Raw genomic sequence first — 22,702 nt, 5'->3', positions numbered from 1 at the left:
ATCACATGTGAGGTACTTATTGACATGACGCATGGAATGTCGCCAATGATGCCCGCATCAAATATATCACAATCGAATAACCGTTTCTTGTATGTTTCATTTTTAGCCACCATCAAACATGAGGGTATACTTTCTTTTGCCCGGCAATGTATGTTGAAATACTTAATACATGCACGTACCTGGTAATAGTACTGTACGGGCAAAGGCATGTCGTTGTAGTTGAAGATAATGAACGTATTTAGTGCGCAGGCAACAAGGACCATTTGGAATGTGGCTCTCTGAAAGCAATAAAGGACACTGTTATATTTTTGTTTATTAACTATAACGTAAATTTATTTCATTAATTTAAAAAATGTCTTAGGCGCTGCAACAAACTTACAAAGTTGCGTACCTTGGGTGTATCAGGATTCTTTGCTGATGGACGGTTCAAATCTCTCATTTACCCCCATATAACCATTGTCAGCAACTTAAAAGATGTGACGCAGTGATACACGTGTACATGAATCACTGAAATACTTCAAAGCTCCTTTAAACACAAGTCACTAACTCACTTTGTGAATTTTATTACTGTGGGAATGTGTGTTGCAATCTGAGTATTTGATAAACCTTGTCAAATGGGAAGCAATATTCTTGACTTCATACTGCGTGTGAATACTTACTAATAAGTATTTTTCTAAGTTCCAAATTTTAATATCGTGGCGAGATGAACCATGTATTCTTTGTATATTGTATACAAGCTTCACTTCAGTTAATGTCTCTCCTCTATGCACACAATGCGGTTCAGGTTACCAATATAAAAAATGACGTCATTCATTGTATTATTACGTCACTGTATTTTGAAGTGCGAAATTTAATTGAAACGCCATCGATAGAATTACATTTAAAGTCAAAATAATTAATACCAGCCTAAAAAATGGTGAAAGCTCTGAATGACACGGAACATGGCGATGTCATGTATTACCTGACACGCTCCCTCTGCACACGGCTCCTGTGACGCGGCTGTGACGTTTTCCCACGTGACCACGAGAGCTACAGTCGGTTCGAACGGAGAGGTACCAACTGTAGCATTCAGCATGTAGTACTGTAGCTCCATCAGGAAGTCTTGGTCTTCACTAGCGTTGTTGAAATGAAGTCTGTAGTAGATCTTCCCCTCCGAATCACTTGTGATGTTGTTTCCATCAAAATGGAACGGTGCCAGAAAGGGAAGATCATGGTCGGGGTCACGGTCGCCATTTTGAAAACGGACTTCTTCGTACTTGACGTCCGGGTCAAGGCCAACAACACCATCTTTGCTGACCTTATTCATAGACATACAGCATGGGTTAGTAGTTTCTGCAAGTAGGGTTGTGAGTTTACTGTTGTTGTTGGTTTGTTGTTTAACGCCGCACTCAGCAATATTCCAGCTATTTGACGGCGGTCTGCAAATAATCGAGTCTAGACCTGACAATCCAGTGACTAATGCCATGAGCATCGATCTACGCAATTTGGATCGATGACATACATCAACCAAGTCGCCTTTTACGACAAGCATATAGTCAAGCATATACCTTTTATGGCAAGCATGGGGGTTGCTGAAGACATATGCTACTCCGGATCTTCACGGTTCGTGAGTTTACTGAAACATCGTGACTGAATTTGTTTATTTGTTGTTTAATGCCGCAATATACCAACTAATTCATGGCGACCTGTAAATAATCGAGTCTGGATCAGTGATTGACGTCATGAACATTTGTCCCCGAAACTGTCCCCGATATTCGAGGATATCCAAACATTGAAGTCACCAAGCCTGACCACCCGATCAATTTGGTCACTACCTACGGCCAGCATATGTTGCTAGGGACCTATAGCTATATGAGTCATTTATTATATCCCGGGAAGCTAACGGGGCGACAGACGACCAGCTAACAGACGACCGTGAACATGCGTATATAGGTACCAGGTATATGATACTCTTCGCCTACTCTTATTTTCACCAAATACAGAGAATCAAAGGAGTTTATTATGGAACGCTATAGGATATTGAGACACTGACACGTTGCGACGTTTTCCAGAGAAGCATTGCATCATTTCACGAACGAGACCCATATTTTACGTACGCGTCATGACAAGAACAATTACGAAAGCTATTCAGAACTCAGTTTCACTTCTGTAGTTAATGTGAAGATACATTGCGTAGACGTCAGCAGGCAACAAATACGTACAATGACTACTTCCAATGTGTGTTTTTTTCCAATTTGGAAATGACAACAGGGTTTTGCTTTAAAAGGCCAATTACAATTACAGAAATGTCACGCGAAAATGGTGCAAATTTAGTATCGCGATATGAATCGTATCTTGAATCAAATATCGTGTTACGTATCGTGACTCAAGTATCGTACGTGATGTAAACGTATCGTCCCATCCCTAAATTGCTTGTTACATGCAAGCGAGCTTCAACCAAATGTGGCAGGCTGGACCTAGCTAGGGAAAGTAGAGCCAATCAACAGTTTTTCGGGCATCAAAGATGTGACAGAAACGTGATACACTTCTATAAACGAAACATGCTACCTGTGACATCGTAAGACAGTCCCTCAGATGTACTCACGTAAACGGTGTCGAACTTCCTGCCGTAGTAGTTGTAACTGTTGCCAAGGTTGACGGGTGCGTTGTTTGTGAGCAGGGCCACGTCTCCTACCCCGGGACCAAACGGGTACAGGCTGCAGTCTGTAACACAGATCAGTGATGACTTGCTGAACGCTTGAGAAATGATTTACTCGATTATAAAGCATGTCTTATGTAAAACTTCTTCTTCTAATTCTTCTTCTTAGTCTACTTCTTCTTCTACTACTTCTTCGTCTTCTTCTAATTCTTCGTCTTCTTCTTCTTCTTCTTCTACTTCTTCTACCTCTACTTCTTCTTTTCGTCGTCTTCTTCTACGTCTACTACTTCTTCTTCTGCTTCTATTTCTTCTTCTTCTTTGTCTTCTTCTTCTACTTCTGCTTTTTCTTCTACTTCTTCTTCTACTTCTTCTACTTCTACTTCTTCTTCTACTTCTTCGTCTTCTTCTACTACTACTACTTCTTCTTCTTCTACTTCCTGTTCTTCCCTTTCTTCTTCTCCTTCTTCTTCTTCTTATTATCATACATTCATTTTACCGCAGGTATCCAAGTACTAGTATCTGATCAAATGCGGTTTTATTTGTTCCCCGACCAGTGGATCCAGTTGCACTCTCAACTCCATGGGCAGTATACAACCAAAGCTGCCTAGGGGCGCTGGAAGGTTTTTTACATCCACCTCACATATAGGTTCCCATTCCATGCGTGGACCAGAGGCACAATTGTCCAGTCACTTGTCCAGGGTTGCACCACACGTTTTGACACTTGTATTTCGGGTGTATGTACGTATTCGTGTTTCCATCAACTGGTCATCTACCATCGGACGAGTGGGTTCTTTTGAGTGCACATGGTGTATGTATTGTTGGGCCCAAGGCTGAATAACAACCTGGTCACTATATAATCCCCTTTTATGGTTAATCGACTATTTAACATATTTATAAACATAAGGACCACTATTCAGTATTCCAGCAACATCGCAATTGTGGATAAATAGCTAATTTAACGATAAACGCTACGAATAATCAGGTCAATGCGTGTTGTCGTCAAGCTATGTCACTGTGAGGGGAGCTTACTCTGGAGGCCGTGATGGTGAACATACTCAAGAAAAGTCTATAATTCCATAAGACTTCAGCACTCTTTTCACAACCTTCTCTCTGGACCTACAGGTGGTACATTTTAACACCAACGTTAACATGCCAATAAAAGAACCGATTTGCAATCAACAATATTTGGCTTCTTATATGGGTATTTGGAGTCAACTTCAGATGCCTTCAACCGTCTATCTTGTAAATCACGCGAGGGTACTGCAAGTGTACACAACACTCATCTCGGTGTCTCAGCCCGATATGCCGGCCTAACCAAACAGGACCTCTAGCTGACACAGGCCCGAGGCCCCTGCTACATATATTCCCACGTGGTATACTCTGGCAGCTACAGTGTAGGGTTTCTTCACTAAGGCGAGGTGTAAATATGACGGACGTTGTGTGTTTGCCGTCAGGATAAAGTTTAAAACACATGACATGAAAATAAACCCTTCCATTGTTATCTTTGTCATGAATAAAATGTTGAAATATAATCCGCGGTTCTGTCGTAGAAATAAATGTATATACATCTTAACGTGCTCCCGGTCTGAGAGAATAGTGGATCAAGCCAACAAAATCATGTACATTTATATATATACACACAAGCACACACATGTGCAGACACGCAAGTACATTCTTATTTGTGCATACACAAATGAAATGATAATTAATATTGTTGCATAAACCGTGTGACGTCAACACACGGTGTCTTATGTTCCGCTGTCTTGATCATGAAATATGTCATTTTGATCTATTCTTTAATCTCTACATAATTTAATTAAAGCCTTTGATAGTCTTTCACTAGCAATGAGATTCACCTGATGAAGGAGCAAGAAGTAGCTCTGAAACTTCGTACAAAGAATAAAAAAAGTTGCTATCCATAAAAAGTGTCATGTATTCACAGTTTAATCAGGTGACTATCTGAAATACAAAGCAGTTATGATGTAAACAGAATGAAAGTATTTGTAAACCAATTAGCTCAAACTTGCAATGTCTTTCCAGTTGAATATCAGTTAACCAATACGTTACTATTGTCCTCACTATGTTCACCAATGGTGTAAACGTCTCCAACTACTGGTATTCCTTCTACAGTGAGTGGCAATGAGTGGGTTTGGTCTAACGCCGTTTTGAACTTATTTCAGTTATATCACGACCTGGCACCTTGATGAAGGAGGAAAGCCGGTTTTAGACGTTTACCACTTTGGTGGTGGGTGGGTGGGTGAGTTTGATTTTACGCCGCTTTAGCAATTGCAATATTCCAGCAATATCACGGCGGGGGACACCAGAAATGGGCTTCACACATTGTACCCATTTCGGGAATCGAACCCGGGTCTTCGGCGTGACGGGCGAACGCTTTAACCACTAGGCTACCCGACCGCCCCTACCACTTTGGTGAAACCGACGGGTGTGGTGCTGGTCGCCATACCAAGGAACATAATGGGAAAGAATCTGCGAATCGAAACCAAGAGATGATCATGATCAGTCAGAGGCAGCCCTGCACCGAGACTCAGACTGTAGGGTCACCTGGGACCCTCCTCGTACATTAAATTGACAAGTACACACTATATAAAATTCACGAAATAAACTGAAACAAAAAACGCATGTCTGCAAACAGATAAAGTATGTGAATTCCACGAGGACACGTGTTGCGCTGACAAACCAAGTAGAAAATTGAGAATTAATATTTACGACAAGCGGCATATCTAACATAGCTATAGAGAATATCGACGCCTTAATCCACATGTCCGTTTGCCATCATGTGTTAAAATATATAACCGTTAAACGTAAAACAAAACGTTTTAACTTTTTAAATAAATAATTTACAAGCGTTAGGGTTATTAATACATAGTATTACCCATTGCATTAATCATATTGTCACCTTGTGTGGCATACATTTCTTACCTGAATATGTGACAAGACAGAGTACAGATAATAATCGCAACATCGTTGTGTGGAAATAGCGATGACCTTAAACCCTTGCTTGAAGATTGTACCCCCCGCACCGCGCACACGTTGTCGGCGAGGAATTGGCGTGGCCGTGTCTTAAGAACGGAACCTCAAGTACATGCACGCACAGATCCGGCCATGGTTAGCCCCAACTCAGAGCGAGGCCAGCTCGGTCGTCTAGCAAACACACTGGAAAGGGCACACCCCCCATGATCTATCTCAATTCTGGGTCATATTGCCCACGTCTGAGGGTATTGTACAGTGGTTATGTAAAATGATAGCTGTGATGCATCTAAACGACGTGTGCCAATGTATAGTGTGACTCTAAAAACAGTGGGTATGAAGAAGGGTTTCTATAACTAACGTGTTTCTTGTATTAAAGTGTTCAGTACTTTCTGCAAGAGCGTATTGAATGACGTGAATTGTAGTTGAAAGAGCTCTTGGATGTATGAACCTGAGGTCTAGCGTGTTAAATTTCGACATGACATGACTTTGTATTCTCGCGGTGTAGTTCAGCGGAAGAACTGCGACGCATTAACAGGAGATGTGAATATCTAGGTCAGGACATGTATGTTGAGATTCATTGTGATGTCATGTCATTGTCACGTCTTTTTCTTTACTTATAAGCAGTAGACACTCTGCACTTGTATACGGCAGACGAAATTTAAAATTAAGATAACAATATTTTTTATTATATTCAACAAAATCACTTGATTGTCTTGTTTGTTTACCGGCCCCCGTCGTATGGCACGAGTACTGCTGTGCAGCGTCAGGCAATAAATACTTACTTGTACGCTTGCCCTCTTCGCCTAATGATTTTCACTGAATTTCAGTTGTCAGTTTATATATTTTCACAGCTTTTTGCCAAATGGAATCTGTTTAGGCGGATAATGTAGATTGGTTATTCTCATGCATTGATGGGGCGGTCGGGTAGCCTAGTGGTTAAAGCGTTCGCTCGTCACGCCGAAGACCCGGGTTCGATTCCCGACATGGGTACAATGTGTGAAGCCCATTTCTGGTGTCCCCCGCCGTGATATTGCTGGAACATTGCTAAAAGCGGCGTAAAACCATACTCACTCACTCACTCACTCATGCATTGATATTTTTATCTACATGTACATGGCTTTGCTTGACATTGTTTCTTGTGCTAAGATGGCATCGTGTTTATTGCGCTGACGCATTGTGTTAATTGTGTTGATGACATTGTGTCTATTGCGCTGACGCATTTTGTTAATCGTGTTTATGACATTGTGTCTTTTGCACTGAAGTCATTGTGTTAATTGTGTTGATGCAAACGAATAAAGCGACAAAGCCCTTTCCATATCCAATAGAAATCTCTGCATAAAGCAGAGTCGATTTTACGATTCCGACATTATCATGAGCATGTGTTATGAATCACTAAGAAAAGTATTAATACCAGGTGTTCGCCTTTATGATCCCCGACCAGTTGGTCCGTTTGAATTCCAGTTGCCATTCTCAACTCCCAACCAAAGCTGCCCAGAGGCTCTAGAAGCTGTTTTACATCCGCCTCACATATCGGGTACCCATTCTCTGCTAGGTGAACAGAGGCACATTTGAACGAAGCTACTTGTCCAGGGTGACTCCACAAGTTTGACACTTGTCACTGCTTGTGTTTGGGGTGTATGTACGTATTCGTGTTTCCACCATCTGGTCATCTACCATCGGACGAGTGGGTTCTTTTGAGTGCACAGAGTGCATGTACAGTATGTATGATATTGTGTCAGTTGTGTTGGTGACATTGTGTCTGTTATGCTGTTGGCATTATTTGAATTGTACTGATGACATTGTGTGATTGTGCAATGAGTATATTGTGCGGATAACATTGTGTCATTTGTGCTGGTGACATTTTTTCTATTCTGCTGATGTACAACACATGTAATATATAAACAAATAAAACAAACAAATGAACTTTTCACCAAATGGCTTGGACCAAAAACATAGTTCGTTACATGCTTCAGTTCGTAATAAGCGTGTTCGTTACAAATGTAGACAACTGTTTTTGTATTGCACTGATGACATTGCGACAAATGTGATGTATATCAATATTTCAGATAATATAATCATACTATAATGCTGAATAGTGATGAATAAGTACACGTGGTGTACTGTAATGTTGTATGGCACTGTACATAATACATATTTATGATGCTGTAATCATGATATTAATTAAACATAGTGCGGAAAAGTGATGAATCAGTCCACGAACATGGTGTAGTTTAATGCTGTATGCCACTGTGTAGCAATATTTAAGGAGATGTAATATATCATAATGCTGAAGAGTGATGAATTACATAGATACTCTCAACAATCTGGTGTTGTGTTGCTCTGCCTGGATAATTTTGGAAAGGGGTTAGCCATGCAGTCATCCCCGTCCTACATGTATGTATTTTCAGTTATGGGACAAATGGCATGTGTGATGAGAGTGGGAGGATACCGATGCCTGTTACATTCTCGAAGATATTGACTTTGCCATGTATGTAACCAACTACAGAAGGAATTGTGTATTAGTGAAATCTTTCTCATTGTCTTTACGTGATGTCATCAACAATAATCTGCAAGTAATTGATTGATCCTCGTAGATACTTTTAACATATATCCTGTTCTGTGTAGGACCCCGTGGAGATTCCGTTTTGGAATAGGTCCCAGGCGACCTATGCTAGTCTTAAGAGGCGACAAAATGGGTCTCAATGGTGATCATGGGGTAAAATTGGGTTTAATGTGCATATGCGCGTGTGTGTTCTCTAAAATAAGACGGGGATACTCGGACATAAATCAAAATTTCCAAAATTGTACGAAATATAGGTCCTATTAATAGTTGTATGATAATAATGAACGAATTGGGAACACATGATTACAACCGGAAGTGAAGTATGGGAGTGGATGTTATGACCGCCAACGATCTTGAGTGAGTGAGTATGGTTTTACGCCGCTTTTAGCAATATTCCAGCAACATCACGGCGGGGGACACCAGAAATGGGCTTCACACATTGTACCCATGTCGGGAATCGAACCCGGGTCTTCGGCGTGACGAGCGAACGCTTTAACCACTAGGCTACCCGACCGCCCCCCCAACGATCTTGAAGAACGATAGGGGTAAGATGGGAAATCTCAAAGTTGACGTTTTTGATTCAGTGGTGCGAAATACCCGCCACGATTTGTCAAACATTCATTCCATCGACGAGGCATACTGCGTATAAGTCTCCCAATGTCGATTTTGGGGAAATCCGCCCCACTCCTCTAGCAGCGACTGGCCAAGTTCAGCCAACGTGGTCGGCGGCCTATGACGCTGACGTACACGTGTCCCAATCATGTCACCGACGTGTTCGATAGGGGAATCGTCTAGGTTTACTGCTTACCCAGGCATTCTATGGATGCTGTGCCGTTTGAGATGGGCATTGACGATTCGTGCACGGTGAGCATGTGACCCACACGCCTAGCAAACGCCTAGCATACGGGACAACAAAGGGTGTCAGTATGTTGTCCCGATAGTACTGTCCAGTTACTCTTCCTTGAACAATATGGAGCGGGGTTCGCTCAGTCATAGTGATGCCACCTCACACCATAATCGATACACCACAAACTCTTACATGAGGAATCAGGTTGACATTGGCTTGACGTTCATTCTGACGTCGCCAGACAGCCTATCAAAGAAGTACAAAGTGTATCAGAACTCATCTGAAAACATGACATGTTACCAGAAACGATTAATCCAGTTTCGACGTGTACACCATTGACGTATGTTGGCAATATGACAAATTGTAAGGAGCCCCACATCACGAGGCCCTCGAGCATTGGGATGAGCTGCATGTATACGATTCTAATCGTCTGACCAGTAACTCGTACTCCAGTATCATGGTGTAAGTTTGCAGTAATTTGGTTCACCGTTTGATCTCGATTTCGTAGAGCCTGGTTTTGGATCAATCGATCCTGTACTCTGGTCGTTGACCTTGGACGCCCTGAACTGGGTCTATCTTCAACATTTTTGGTTTGTTGGTACCTGTTCCACAGTCCGCTAATCACAGAAGAGCCGTGAAGATCCGGGTAAGAATAGCTCTTCAGCAACCCATGCTTGTCGTAAGAAGCGACTAACGGGATCGGGTGGTCAGGCTCGCTGACTTGGTCGAAGCCTGTCATCGTATCCCAAATGCGTGTATCGATGCTCATGATGTCACTGGGTTGTCTGGCCCAAAGTCGATTATTTACAGACCACCGTCGTAAAGCTGGAACATTTTCGAGTGCGGCGTTAAACAACAAACAAACGAGCTAAACACAGACTGTGAACATTGAACGTATTGGCCACTGCACCCTGGCTTCTGCCAGTTTCGAGCATGGCAATAGCCCGTATACGTAGACGCTCCGTGCGTTGCATACGCCGCATCGCTAGTTTATACACAAACAATAAATGAAACCAAGTAAATCACAACTGTTTGACAAGCAGAATCCATAAGACTGACAGAAATAATGGTCCTTGAAAGTGTCGGGGCGGTCGGGTAGCCTAGTGGTTAAAGCGTTCGCTCGTCACGCCGAAGAACCGGGTTCGATTCCCGACATGGGTAAAATGTGTGAAGCCCATTTCTGGTGACCCCCGCCGTGATATTGCTGGAATATTGCTAAAAGCGGCGTAAAACCATACTCACTCACTCTTGAAAGTGTCAAAATCAGAAATGACACCCTGTGCTCGTGTGAACCGCTACAGCACGAGGCATGTGCAAACTATAGGATGTGTTTTGGTGTTTTACAGACATAAACGTGCTTGCATAAGATGTTTGTCGTCAACACTTATCCTTATCCTAATACTAGGTATTGACATTTATATTTCATCATCCCTACTTCAAAGACTACATAGAGTGGATAACCTACTTAGACACAGTGTACTGACTCCAAACGGATCAGTCCTGTTATTCCCGTAATGCCGAGCGCCAGGCAGGGAATCAAAAGTACTTAGTCTATCTTTTAACGTCTATTGGTAATACGTGGCCGAGGATCGAACCACCTGCCTTCCGCACTTCGGGCTGACATTCTATCCACTAGACCACGGAGTTGTGACTGTGGTGTGTGAAATATATCGACACAATGATCACTTCCCAGCAGGCACGACAATGTTGAATCAGTGTTGAACACAATGTCGGATTACAACATTGTTGAATCAATGCCAGATTAAATTTTTTGAATCTATATTGAAAACAATGTTTGAATTCAACTTATCTTCAATATCGAATAGCCAATGTTGAATCAATGTTGAAAATAAGTTGAAATCTGACATTGTTTTCAACATTGATTTTCAATGTCGAACAGACCCGTGAAGATCCGGGGTAGAATCGTTCTTCGGTAACCCATGCTTGTTGTAATAGGCGATTATGTTTGTCGTAAGAGGCGACTAACGGGATCGGGTGGTCAGGTTCGCTGGCTCGGTTGATGCACGTCATCGTATCACAATTGCTGCGGATCGAGACTCGATTATTTACAGAACGCCGCCATATAGCTGGAATATTGCTTAACGTGGCGTTAAACAACAAACAAATAAAATCAATATCGAACAGTCAATCTTGAATCAATTTTGAACCCATTGTCAGATCTCAATATATTTTCAATATCGAACAACAATGTTGAAACAGCGTTGAAAACAATATGTCGATAAAAAAACAACAACCGGGAAAGGCATGTGTGTGGGTAGACCTGGCCACCTGCCCCAATCGGCTTGATATTACTGGAATACATACTAGAAGATGTGAACGCTGTTCATGAGCGCTGCTTCCTATCCAAAGAAGCAGTTGCAAACAAGACACGGTCAATAGGAATAGATTCAGGATGTTGTCCCACCTGATGAATTATTAACGCGGTGTTCAGGTACACAAGCGTGAGTGTTATATGTTGCAGCACACGGACAGGTAATGCGACACTGGCTGATTTGGCCTGCGTCAACCGGCTGTTAGAGCGACAAAAATCTGTCAGCACAAACAGGTCACTGAGACCGTACCAAGTGACGTCTCACTGAAATATATTGCTTTATGTGGCGAAGCGACAGATGCATGTCTTACATGGGAAAAGCGTGCATATATTAATATAACCAAGTTGTTGACATATCGCTACTGGGCTCCAATTGTTTGTGTTTTCAAATGTGGATAAGACCACAAAATTATTCCTCGATTATTCCTGAGTTTTTTAAACATTCCTCAGATATCATTGTACCTTACCTTGAACTTATATTTAATGTTATATTAGAAAATGGAACATTTCCAGATGCATGGTTAATAGGGATAACTGTGCCAATACATAAACAAGGTGATCTAAATAATATAAACAATTACAGAGGTATTTCACTGCTAAGTATATTTGGTAAACTATTCACAAACATAATAAATAAAAGGTTAGTGTTTTGGGCAGATACCCTCAACAAAATCAATGAAGAACAAGCTGGATTTAGAGAGGGCTATTCAACTATTGACAACATTTTTATCCTCCAAGTTTTAGTTAACAAATACCTCAGTGTCAAGGGTGGGAACTTTATGTGCTCTCCGTTGACTTTGCCAAGGCATTTGACTCAGTGCAGAGACATAAACTATGGAACCATTTAAGATCACATGGCCTCAGCTTTAAGATGAACAAACTATTGGGTAGCATTTACGAGAATATTAAGGTGTGTGTGCGAAACAATATTGATATTTCAGAAACATTTATTAGTCAGTTAGGAGTAAGACAAGGATGTACCTTAAGCCCATTTCTCTTTACTTTTTTCATAAATGAACTGGCTGTACAAATAAATACCAACTGTAATTATGGTGTTCAGCTCCATCCAGATATTACACAGATATTTTTACTTTTATTTGCAGATGATATTGCTCTCTTTTCATCAACAATCAAAGGACTGCAGTGTCAAATTATTGAACTTGAAAGTTACTGCAATAAATGGAAGCTAACAGTTAACATGAGTAAAACTAAAGTTTTGGTATTTAAGAATGGAGGTCATTCAGCAAGTAAAGAATATTGGTCCTTTAAAGGACAAAAAATAGAAACTACAGGATTTTATAAATATCTTGGTGTTTACTTCAGTAGAAACTTGTCATGGCATAAACATTTGTATCAAGCTGCTTTACAAGCAAGAAAGGTCTTTGTAAGTATCCATAAGAGTTTGAAAGTTTTAGAAAACATTTCTCATCAATCTTTTTTTAAAATATTTGATATATAGATACTCCCCATTTTGTTGTATGGGGCAGAAGTCTGGGGTTTACAGCACTTTGATGCCATAGAAAAGATTCATTTATATGTTTGCAAAAAGTTTTCCAGCTTGGTGGTGTATGGAGAATGTGGAAGATTCCCTCTCTATGTATATTCAAATATAAAAGTTATTAAATACTGGCTGAGACTTATTGACATGCCCTCATATAGATTGCCAAAAAAGTGTTATAATATGATGATAGTTTATGATAATAATGGGAAAAGAAACTGGGTTACAGGTGTTAGAGAATTACTTTTCAGTTGTGGCTTTGGTGATATTTTGCAAAACCAAAATGTGTATTCCAAATCAATGTTTATACTTTCATTAACCCAGAGATTAAAGTATATTTATTTACAATCTTGGACAGCATCATTGACTCTAACAAACAAGTGCTTTTATTACAAAATGTTTATATCAGAAATAATTATGGAAGATTATTTATCAAAAGTTAATGTTAAAATATTTCGAACGGCTCTTTCACGTTTTAGATGTTCTTCTCACGACCTTTTAATAGAAACAGGGCGCTATGTAAACATTCCTCGTGAAGAAAGAATCTGTAATCTATGTAGTTTAAACTCAGTAGAAGATGAATTTCATTTCTTACTAGTATGTCCAGTGTATTTACATTTTAGAGAAAAATACCTGCAAGCTTATTATTACAGGTACCCTAATATTATTAAATTTGTTACACTGCTGTCAAACACAAAAAGAAGTATCTTACAAAATGTTTCCATGTACATATATTATGCCTCTTTATACCGACAGAACCTTATGAAAGAATAATCTTATCTGCTTGGTATTAGGAAAATATTGTGTATATACATTAAGTACATATTTATAGATGTTTGCCTTATGAATAAACTACAAACAAAAGAGTTAGAAATGGTATTAAACTACTAGGCTGTCATATGATATTGTGGGATGTGATATTACAAATGGTTTAGTATAGTTATATGTATATAAAATGATATGATGTGACATGACATGATGTGATATGATATGATAAGTGTTGTGGTGTGATATGATACATGAGGGGATATGATGCAATATGTTATGTGTATTATAGAAATTGTGTAAATACTGTGGTTTTTTTTAAAATTAATTATTTTTTTTAGTGTACATATTTTATGGCTTGCGGTCTTCCAGTGTTGAATAAATATTGATTGATTTATATGATATAAATTGGCATGGAATGACATGGCATTATATGGTATGATATGATAAGATATGATGGGACAAGCTATGAAATTGCTAATGTGTTGTGTGATATGACATGTTGAAATGTGATATAATATAGGTGTGATATATGGTACGATGGTATGTATGGTTTGGTATGTTATGATATGATAATGGTATATGAAATAATACTATATAGTATGATCTTATAATAATGATACAATATGAAATGATGTTATAGAATATGTTGTATGATATAACAAGTTGTGATATGGTAAAATAGAAATTATGAAATTACAGGGTATGGTATTGTACTGTATGTGTGAAATTATGTGACTGCGTTGAGATGCGAGGTGGAATGACGTGAGGTGATTTGGTGAGATATGTACATAAATTGTATAAAATTGTATATTCTTCAAATTGTACTATAGGCCTGTCGCCTCTTCAGTATGTGAATTAAAGATTGAAGACCACAAAAATAAATATAAAACGTCAACGCCCGAGTCCATTATCTGCCGAAACAGATATAATTTCATTTGCAAAAACATTATAGGTGAGGTGAAATGGGGTTTAACGTCGCGTCCAAGATTATTGCACTTACATAACGACGTGCATGTAAGTGTGTGTGTTTGTGTGACTGCTTGTACTAGTCCGGACTCATGCCGATTTATAGTGCTAGCACACTGAGATACCATGCCGCAGTTTAACATGAATACCCCACTCAGACACAGTATACTGACTCCAAGCCGACCAGTCCTTGTTTTAGCCCCATAATGCCGAGCGCAAGACAGGGTAACAACAAGTACCATCTTTTAACGTCTTTTGGTATGACGCGGTCGGGGATCGAACTCCAGACCCCCAAAAAAATTATATGACTGGATTACTGAAAATCAGTGATGACACCAGGTGTTCGCGAAATTGGTAATCGTGAACAGCCTTGTTTGATATCACTTTCAAAATTGGTTGGCAGGTAGACTTACAAACCAGCCTACATTCACTCTTGCATCAATACCCTCCAGACTGTTTTCAACGGGTGAGGGTTGCATAAAAAGGTTAACTTCAGGATGAAAAATTACTCAGAAAATAAATGCAGAATGAAATTAAATACTTCGCAAAAGGACATTAGGGCCGAGTCGAATTTTAGATTCGGTCAGTGGTGAGAAATAAGAATTTGTATTTGGTCTAATATAAAGTTTGCGCAGAATAAAACGATTTCAGTCGTAAAGTTGACATACATCATGCACGGCTAATAAAACATAACCGCAGTCTAAATTTACTTAACATGACTTTTGCACCAGCGAAATATGAGATATAAACCAAGGGGCCATCCATGTGAATTGTACGGGGAGTTTAGGGAGGTTAAAACAATTCCCAGCAGTATCCAACAAACTATTTATTTACTGCGCACCATCAATCAAATATTGACAACAAAACAACCTATTCATTTTTTCACCACCGCCAACAAACTATTCATTTTGGGTATATTTCAGAACAACCTATTCATTTTAAAATCTCGCCACTCCCCTATAGAAATACAAGGGATGCTCCTTTACACGTATTCATAAAGCGACAAAACACTTCCCAAAATCAGTAGAAATCTCTGCTAAAAGCGTAGTCGGTTGTTGGATTCCGACGATGTCATGAGCATGCTTTCATGAATCACCATCAAATAGTGATGATACCAGGCGTTCGCTGAAAGATGAGCGTATATTGCCCCACCGATGGCACCCGTCATAAACACATGCAAAGATAAGTCAAGTGTTCACTTAAAAAAATATCAACTCAATTATGCTTTTCTCTGAGATAGATGGTGAGTGACAATAATGTTATGGCGCTTCCTCCAACTTTCCGGACATATCGACCAACAATCTATTGCTTACTGATCGATCATTAGAACAAGGAAACAAATGAACACAGCAGGCAATAATGAAATAATATGAAACTTTTAATCAACACTAACTGAATACACATTGCAACGGTTAAATAATATTTCTTCAGTTTTTAAAGTTTGATATCATAACATTTACATTTATACCTGTATGTTCTTTCGATAAAACAACATTCTATAAACGCTATGAAGAAAAGCAACGATTCGAATATGCCACAAATGACGTAAGTGGTGGTTTCCAAGAAGAAATACGCTGCCCTGGATTAAAGCAACTCTTTATGTGTACGCTTCACCCGTTAGTTAAGGGGTTATTGCTCTTATTTAAGAAATAAAATTCTATACTCGCTTCCTAAGAAAATTAATCTAATCCGAGCATCACGCTTATGGAGGGATCCCTGCCGTGAAAACAGATTCGTGAAAAGGCTGTAAAACTGACCGGTACTTGTGACCAACTCGGAGCCAGCCATCACGAGCGTCTTGTTAAGTCCATAAGCTTTTTATTTGAAGGAAAATGTGCTAGTTGGATTACTTCAAGGTGTGACATTGTTGATCGGTTTTTCAAAAATGGTTTAAATAGAGATCGAAGGCGTACCTCTCTACTCTTGTTCAACTTGGTTGGTGGACGGTCACAATTGCAAGATGAAGGTAAGTTGGGGTACATTTTATTTTAGATTCAGTCTTGTTATAATTTTTCTCAGCAGATTGATCAAACTTTTTTATTTTGAAAATGTCCTTTTATCATAATAGTAATTCAATTTATGAATAACGGAGTCCCTTGGAAATTGTCCTGAGAATTTTCATACATGTATGTCTGAGAACTGTTTCGTCCCAAACATTTGCGTATTTGTGACTTTAACGGGTAGGTGTCAAGAAGGATGGTTTTAGAATGTTTTAAAGGTCCTAGACTTGCGCTTGTTAGATATTCAACCGGATTTCCGATCTTGATAACGTCAAAATCGTAAACGTGCAAGTTATAGAAAAGGCAAAAGACTTGTCATATCGTGACTTTATCATAATGGTTTAATCTCAAAGAAATGCAACACTATATGCACGGAAATTAGAGCCATACATCGATGATGTATTTATTTCAGATTTTGTATGTTGAAATATTGAAATATGCTTCATATTGTTCACGTGAAGGTGTCCAAACCATATGCTTTGGAAAAGTGAAATTTTGAAAACTTTATAAAACATGTTGGCCTTATAGCAAAGACAATAATCACTACAAATCGGCATCGTTTGTATAGTGTTATCTGTTGTTGGCACAAGTGTTAATCCCAATCACTTTTGTCTGAAATACGTCAAGCAATGTTCTGAACGCTTACATCCCCAACAAACAAAATATGCCGGTTGTGAATTCTAGACCAAGGTACATCACTCAAGACAAAATAAAGCCTCAAGAAGCGAACTTAAAATATTTAGCTGGTTTCGGGTCACTTGGGCCGATATAACTTACACGCCATGACTCAATTTGAACCAATTCCATTGAGTTGAGTAGGATTTATTTGCATGTTTGTGTATCGTAAACAAAAATAAAACAATAAAATTGTTTGGTTAGAATGAAGGAAGCAAAATAACCTCCAAGAACCTGTAGGTGGTTCACACATCCATGGTAACACGCCCCAGCGAGTAATCGCTCAAGTAGCGCACGTAAAATACCCGAAAATATATGTAAGGCGAGCGCTGATTTAAAATTCACAGACATGATGTAATCTGAAGTTGATCCTGGACGTGATGATGGTAACAGTTTTGTTTTTGTTTGTTGTTTAACGCCGCACTCAGCAATATTCCAGCTATATGACGGTGGGCTGTAAATAATCACTGGCAATCCAGTGATTGACATCATGAGCATAGATCTACGCAATTGGGATACGATGACATGCATCAACCAAGTCAGCGAACCTGACCACCCGATCCCGTTAGTCGCCTCTTACAACAAGCATAAGTTGCTGAAGATCTATTCTAACCCGGAACATCACAGGTAGATGATAACAATAATACAACTAATTAATAACATGCTTGCTTCGTTTCAGGTTTTCATTATATTAACATGTGTAACATACACACTGGCGGCGTCGGTGAAGCAGCATTCCCTAAGCAAACGCCAGGCTGAATATACGCCTCCCCTCCTCTCCAACGTCGCCGACATATTCGGCAAAAACTTCCCCTTCCAAAACAGCGTCGGCCTCAACAACCAAGACCCACTCCTTCCTTCTGTCGGCAACACACCCTTCAACCCCTTCGGTCCGAACTTCCCATTTGGAAATCCTGCACAACAGAACGTTCCTTACAACAGCGGTAATAACAACCACTACAACAATTTCTACAACCACCTCGACACCCACTTTCCCAACGCCAACAGCAAATGTGTCAAGGCGTACAACATTGAAGCTGATCTCGTCGTTCTTTCTGACAGCACGGAAGGATACCCTATGTAAGTTGTCCTGACTTTATAATGAGACACTAACGCTTGTTAAGTATGTGTGTGTATACTATTAGCTCCATATGTGAGGAATGGTGAAATGGTGTTTTACGTCGCGTCCAAGATTATTGCACTCATCTAGCAACGTCTCTCTCTCTGTCCCTGCTTGTACTAGTGCTAGCCCACTCGGACTGGGATACCATGCCGTAGTTTAACACTCAGACACAGTATACTGACTCCGAGCCGACCAGTCCTTGTTTTAGCCCCTTTATGCCGATTTATACATGTACTTTGCATTAAGGGGAAAATGGAATCCAACAGAGGACGCCAAGGGCATCTGAATATTATAATACACCGATATTTATTTCAATTTGTATATATTTCGTTTAATGATAATTATTTATCATATAAGGCTCTTGCTTATTCTGTATAAGCCATATTTTGTGAAACGGACATTGTTTGTAAAAATAGATACAGGTGTCATTTTTATACTGGTTTCAGAGAATTGTGATTTGCTGCAATAAATATTTCAATGCATTTTAAAATGCAAAATACAATAGAAAAACACCAAATTTCCCTATGTGAGATATTGACGCAATGTCTGTAGATAAAATAATTTCAGAAATGTTAAAGAGGCGATTCATATCGAACCTTGGACTACTATTTTAAATCCATGATCACGGTACCATGACAATCTATGTCTATATTGTGTTTCAGTGATGCCATTAACATTGAGAGATCCCAGCGTCAGGACCTGCCCATCTACCTACCCCCAGTCCTCGCTGAGACCACCAGCGGCGTGTTTGACGTGTACGTATCATACAACTGAAGATAAACAATACAACAAATGTTTGTTTACTTCAAACAGATGATGTGTAATGAAACTAAATAAAATCATTTAAATAGATTTAACGATCAAACTCACTGAACAAAACCAGGACAGCTGGAAAGCTGGAAACTGGTTATGATATCAACAAATCTTTATGATATTGAACCGATGATGTATCACTGATTCCAGAGACTACTCCTATTCGTGCCCAACTATCAAGAAGCGACTGAGGAGCTTCGACAGGTACGGCGGTCGTTGTTGGGTGCTGTCTGACCTGCAGGAGGTTGACTACGGATATTGCGCGTAAGTCATACGAGGTTCATACGTTTATCTACATTATATACCATGTACACCGGTCTTACACGAACCTCAACAAATACCAAGTGAACATCCTTAATTCATTATAAAAGTCAGAATTTGAAATTAAGATTCGAAGTATTACAATGTGCATTGTATATTTATTTCTTGTTTTGAACGAATCCGAGGTAACTGAATTCAAGTATGTGACATTATGTTTCCAAACGAGCGGACTATATTTATGTTATATTGAAGTATAATGTTATTTTATATATATGGGCCTGATTGTCTGAACATTATAAAGCAGTGAATTTGAAAAAAAATTATATTGAAAAGATAATCTATGAAAGAGAAAAGGAAAACAATGGACTGATAGTGTATATGTACATAATGGATGAGGCATATTTTGTAACAAAACCTCTAGTTAAGAAAACTAATGAATATATGAAGGTACCAAAAACCCGTTTGCGAATAATTGTTTTAAAAATAAAGTATAAAGTAGTAACTGAGTCATTACAAATCACAAATATTTCGACAAGGAAAACACTTTCCCATCCCTGACAAGTGGGAACAATCTGGCATATGGCAGGTGTTTTTACCTGTATTACTCGGACGCGATCAAAGGATTAAGGATAATCCCCCTGACTTAAACCCTCAGGGGGACATCATCACGCCAAGCCAAATGTTCTGTACCCTGCTGCTTTGTATTCTTTTATCAACCTGCTTGAATGTGTTTTTGTCGATCTAAGGATTTATCAAGCCATTAAAGAATGATTCTTTTATTATTTTTAGTCTTGGTTGAGTTTTTAAAACAAAACGTACAAATATTGTGGGAATTGCTCGTCTGATCGGTTTAATGTCTTTGTCATGCTTGTGCCGGTGTATATGGTAGAACGCACAAAACCTGTTGAATATCAGACACAAACTTCACCAACATTGTTCTTCAGTTGTAATTGTGCAAATAAACCCCTTGGGGGTACAGGTCAGAACCGATCCCCAACGCTCTATCCCCGGTAAGATACTACAAAATTGGTTTGGGTGGTCAGACTTTGTAGCTTGGCTCATTGTATGTCATCACACAAGCAAGGCGTGGATCGTTACTAAATTATATTTTGCCTAGTACTGATTCGATCATGTACAGACCGGTATGATATAGCTGGAGTACTGTTGTCAATGCGCTAAACACGTTCACCCAAATATGTGAACAATACGTTTTCTCAAAAGTTATGACTAATATTGTAAGTTTGGAAGAAAGCATAGTTACACCTTGATGCGTTTAATAATCTTAGATCTATGTATGTTTTTATATAAGTTAACACGCATGAAAATAACTAAACAAATACATCTTGCAATTCGAATAATATAAGACCACGTATGACTTGGTGTCATTGATCGTTAGCCATAAGCAAGTACTTGGTGACATTGATCGTAGGCTATACACAAGTACTTGGTGTCATTGATCGTTAGTCATAAGCAAGTACTTGGTGAGATTGATCGTAAGCTATAAACAAGTACTTGGTGACATTGATCGTTAGCCATCAGCAAGTACTTGGTGACATTGATCGTAAGCTATAAGCAAGTACATCGTGACATTGATCGTTAACCATATTAAGCAAGTACTTGGTGACATTGATCGTTAGCCATAAGCAAATACCTGGTGACACTGATCGTAAGCTATAAACAAATACAAGGTGACATTGATTGTTAGCCATAAGCAAGTACTTGGTGACATTGATCGTAAGCTTTAAACAAGTACTAGGTGACATTGATCGTTATCCACAAGTAAGTACTACTTTGTCAATGGCAATAGGATGATAATCGTTTCATGGAGTACCAATGTCATGCATAAATGACCTGTTTTGACTCTTTCAGCTACAACTACTGTAACAGCCACCACCACGGCAACGCCTTCCAGTCCCGCAACATGTGCATTGAGTCTTACGACATCGTGTACGTCTGGGCCTACTGTGACAATTACGAAATCGCGGCGGTGAGGATCAGAGAGGAAGCAATCCGTGTCCCCAAATACTGCTCCTGTAAAAATGTCAGATGTGCCTGAGAAGCCAGGTCTACCAACAATCAAAGTAGTAATAGAACCCTTGTGGAATCTTCTCAAGCAATTGTTTTATAATATTTTTTAATGAATAAAGTTTTGAATGAGAAAATGGATTGTGATTCTTTAATATATCACGTGGTTCGATGCCCGGTTGCACCACACCATACCACAAGATGTTAAAATATGGTACTTTTTGTTACCCTGCCTGGCGCTCGGCATTAATTATGGGATAACGGACTTGATGCTGTGTTTGAGTGGCTGTATCCATGTTAAACTGCGGCATTGTATCTCAATGGGCTAGCACTATAAAACCGACATTTTGACCGGACTAATACAAGCGCATACGCACACACACAGACAGACACGCACACACATACCCACACGCGCTCTACATATAAGTGCCATAATCTTGAACGCTACATCCCGAGTCCCCGGAAAGAAGGACACAAACGCCAATACTGCAGAGATACCTCATATGCAGCCCCATTCTCTTCCACTGAACGAACAAGTGTACCGTAAATAATGACACCGGGTAATCGGGAAATGGGGAATATGTTTACATCTACCGATATCTTGACGGTCACGTTCAAAATCTTTAATATTTCAACAGAAACGATTTCATTTTATAGGCCGTCGACCAATATTACTTTGATGAAAACATTCAAGCAAGTATTCATAGTAAGTTACATTTAACCAAGATCCAAATAATATCCAGTTTTTCGTTTTTGATGTCATGTCACCATTTCTGAAATACTGTACTGTTAAGAGGATTCCAATACATCTAATTGTTTTTGCGAACAATGAATAATACAATAAGTGAGTGAGTGAGTTGGGTTTAACGCCGCTTTTAACATTATTCTAGTTATATAATGGCGTGTCAGCTTAATGTGGGAGGAAAGCCCGAAATGACGCAGGTCTCAGACGTTTACCACTTCGGTGAAACCCACGAGCACGGGTATGGTGCTGACAAACCTAGAAACATAATCGGGGCGAACCGGGATTCGAACCCACAATCATAGGTTTCTGGCGTGCCCAAGGGACGCATTTCTGCACAGCGAATCGCGGGGCCTTAGACGACTGGGCCACCCGTGCCCCCTACAATAAGTAATAAACATTTTCATGATCATCGGCATATAATAACAACATATTTTTAGGTTACATTCTCTTTTATGGT

The 22,702-nt window shown here is 39.5% G+C and overlaps 2 protein-coding genes across 2 annotated transcripts in view; one reads left to right on the top strand and one right to left on the bottom strand.

Moving 5' to 3' along the window:
- LOC124112947 overlaps nt 1-5,796 on the bottom strand; it is a 37,745-nt gene extending 31,949 nt beyond the window's left edge. The window contains exons 1-4 of the mRNA XM_048387878.1: nt 5,579-5,796; nt 2,585-2,703; nt 962-1,297; nt 180-278 (exon numbers count right to left, since the gene is read on the bottom strand). Coding sequence (XP_048243835.1) covers nt 180-278; nt 962-1,297; nt 2,585-2,703; nt 5,579-5,621 — 597 coding nt within the window. The 5' untranslated portion in view covers nt 5,622-5,796. The remainder of the gene's footprint in view (nt 1-179; nt 279-961; nt 1,298-2,584; nt 2,704-5,578) is intronic.
- A 10,752-nt stretch (nt 5,797-16,548) lies between these two features.
- On the top strand, nt 16,549-21,574 carry LOC124112937. The gene is made up of 5 exons (XM_046473131.2): nt 16,549-16,569; nt 17,958-18,358; nt 19,064-19,156; nt 19,365-19,478; nt 21,345-21,574. The coding sequence occupies exons 1-5, from the start codon at nt 16,564-16,566 to the stop codon at nt 21,529-21,531; spliced, it is 801 nt and encodes a 266-aa protein (XP_046329087.2). The 5' UTR covers nt 16,549-16,563; the 3' UTR covers nt 21,532-21,574.
- Nucleotides 21,575-22,702: the final 1,128 nt, after the last annotated feature.

The sequence above is a fragment of the Haliotis rufescens genome, unplaced genomic scaffold (genome assembly GCF_023055435.1).
Source record: "Haliotis rufescens isolate VD_foot unplaced genomic scaffold, xgHalRufe1.0.p SCAF_7, whole genome shotgun sequence".
NCBI lineage: Eukaryota > Metazoa > Mollusca > Gastropoda > Lepetellida > Haliotidae > Haliotis > Haliotis rufescens.
This window is presented reverse-complemented; position numbering and strand designations above follow the sequence as displayed.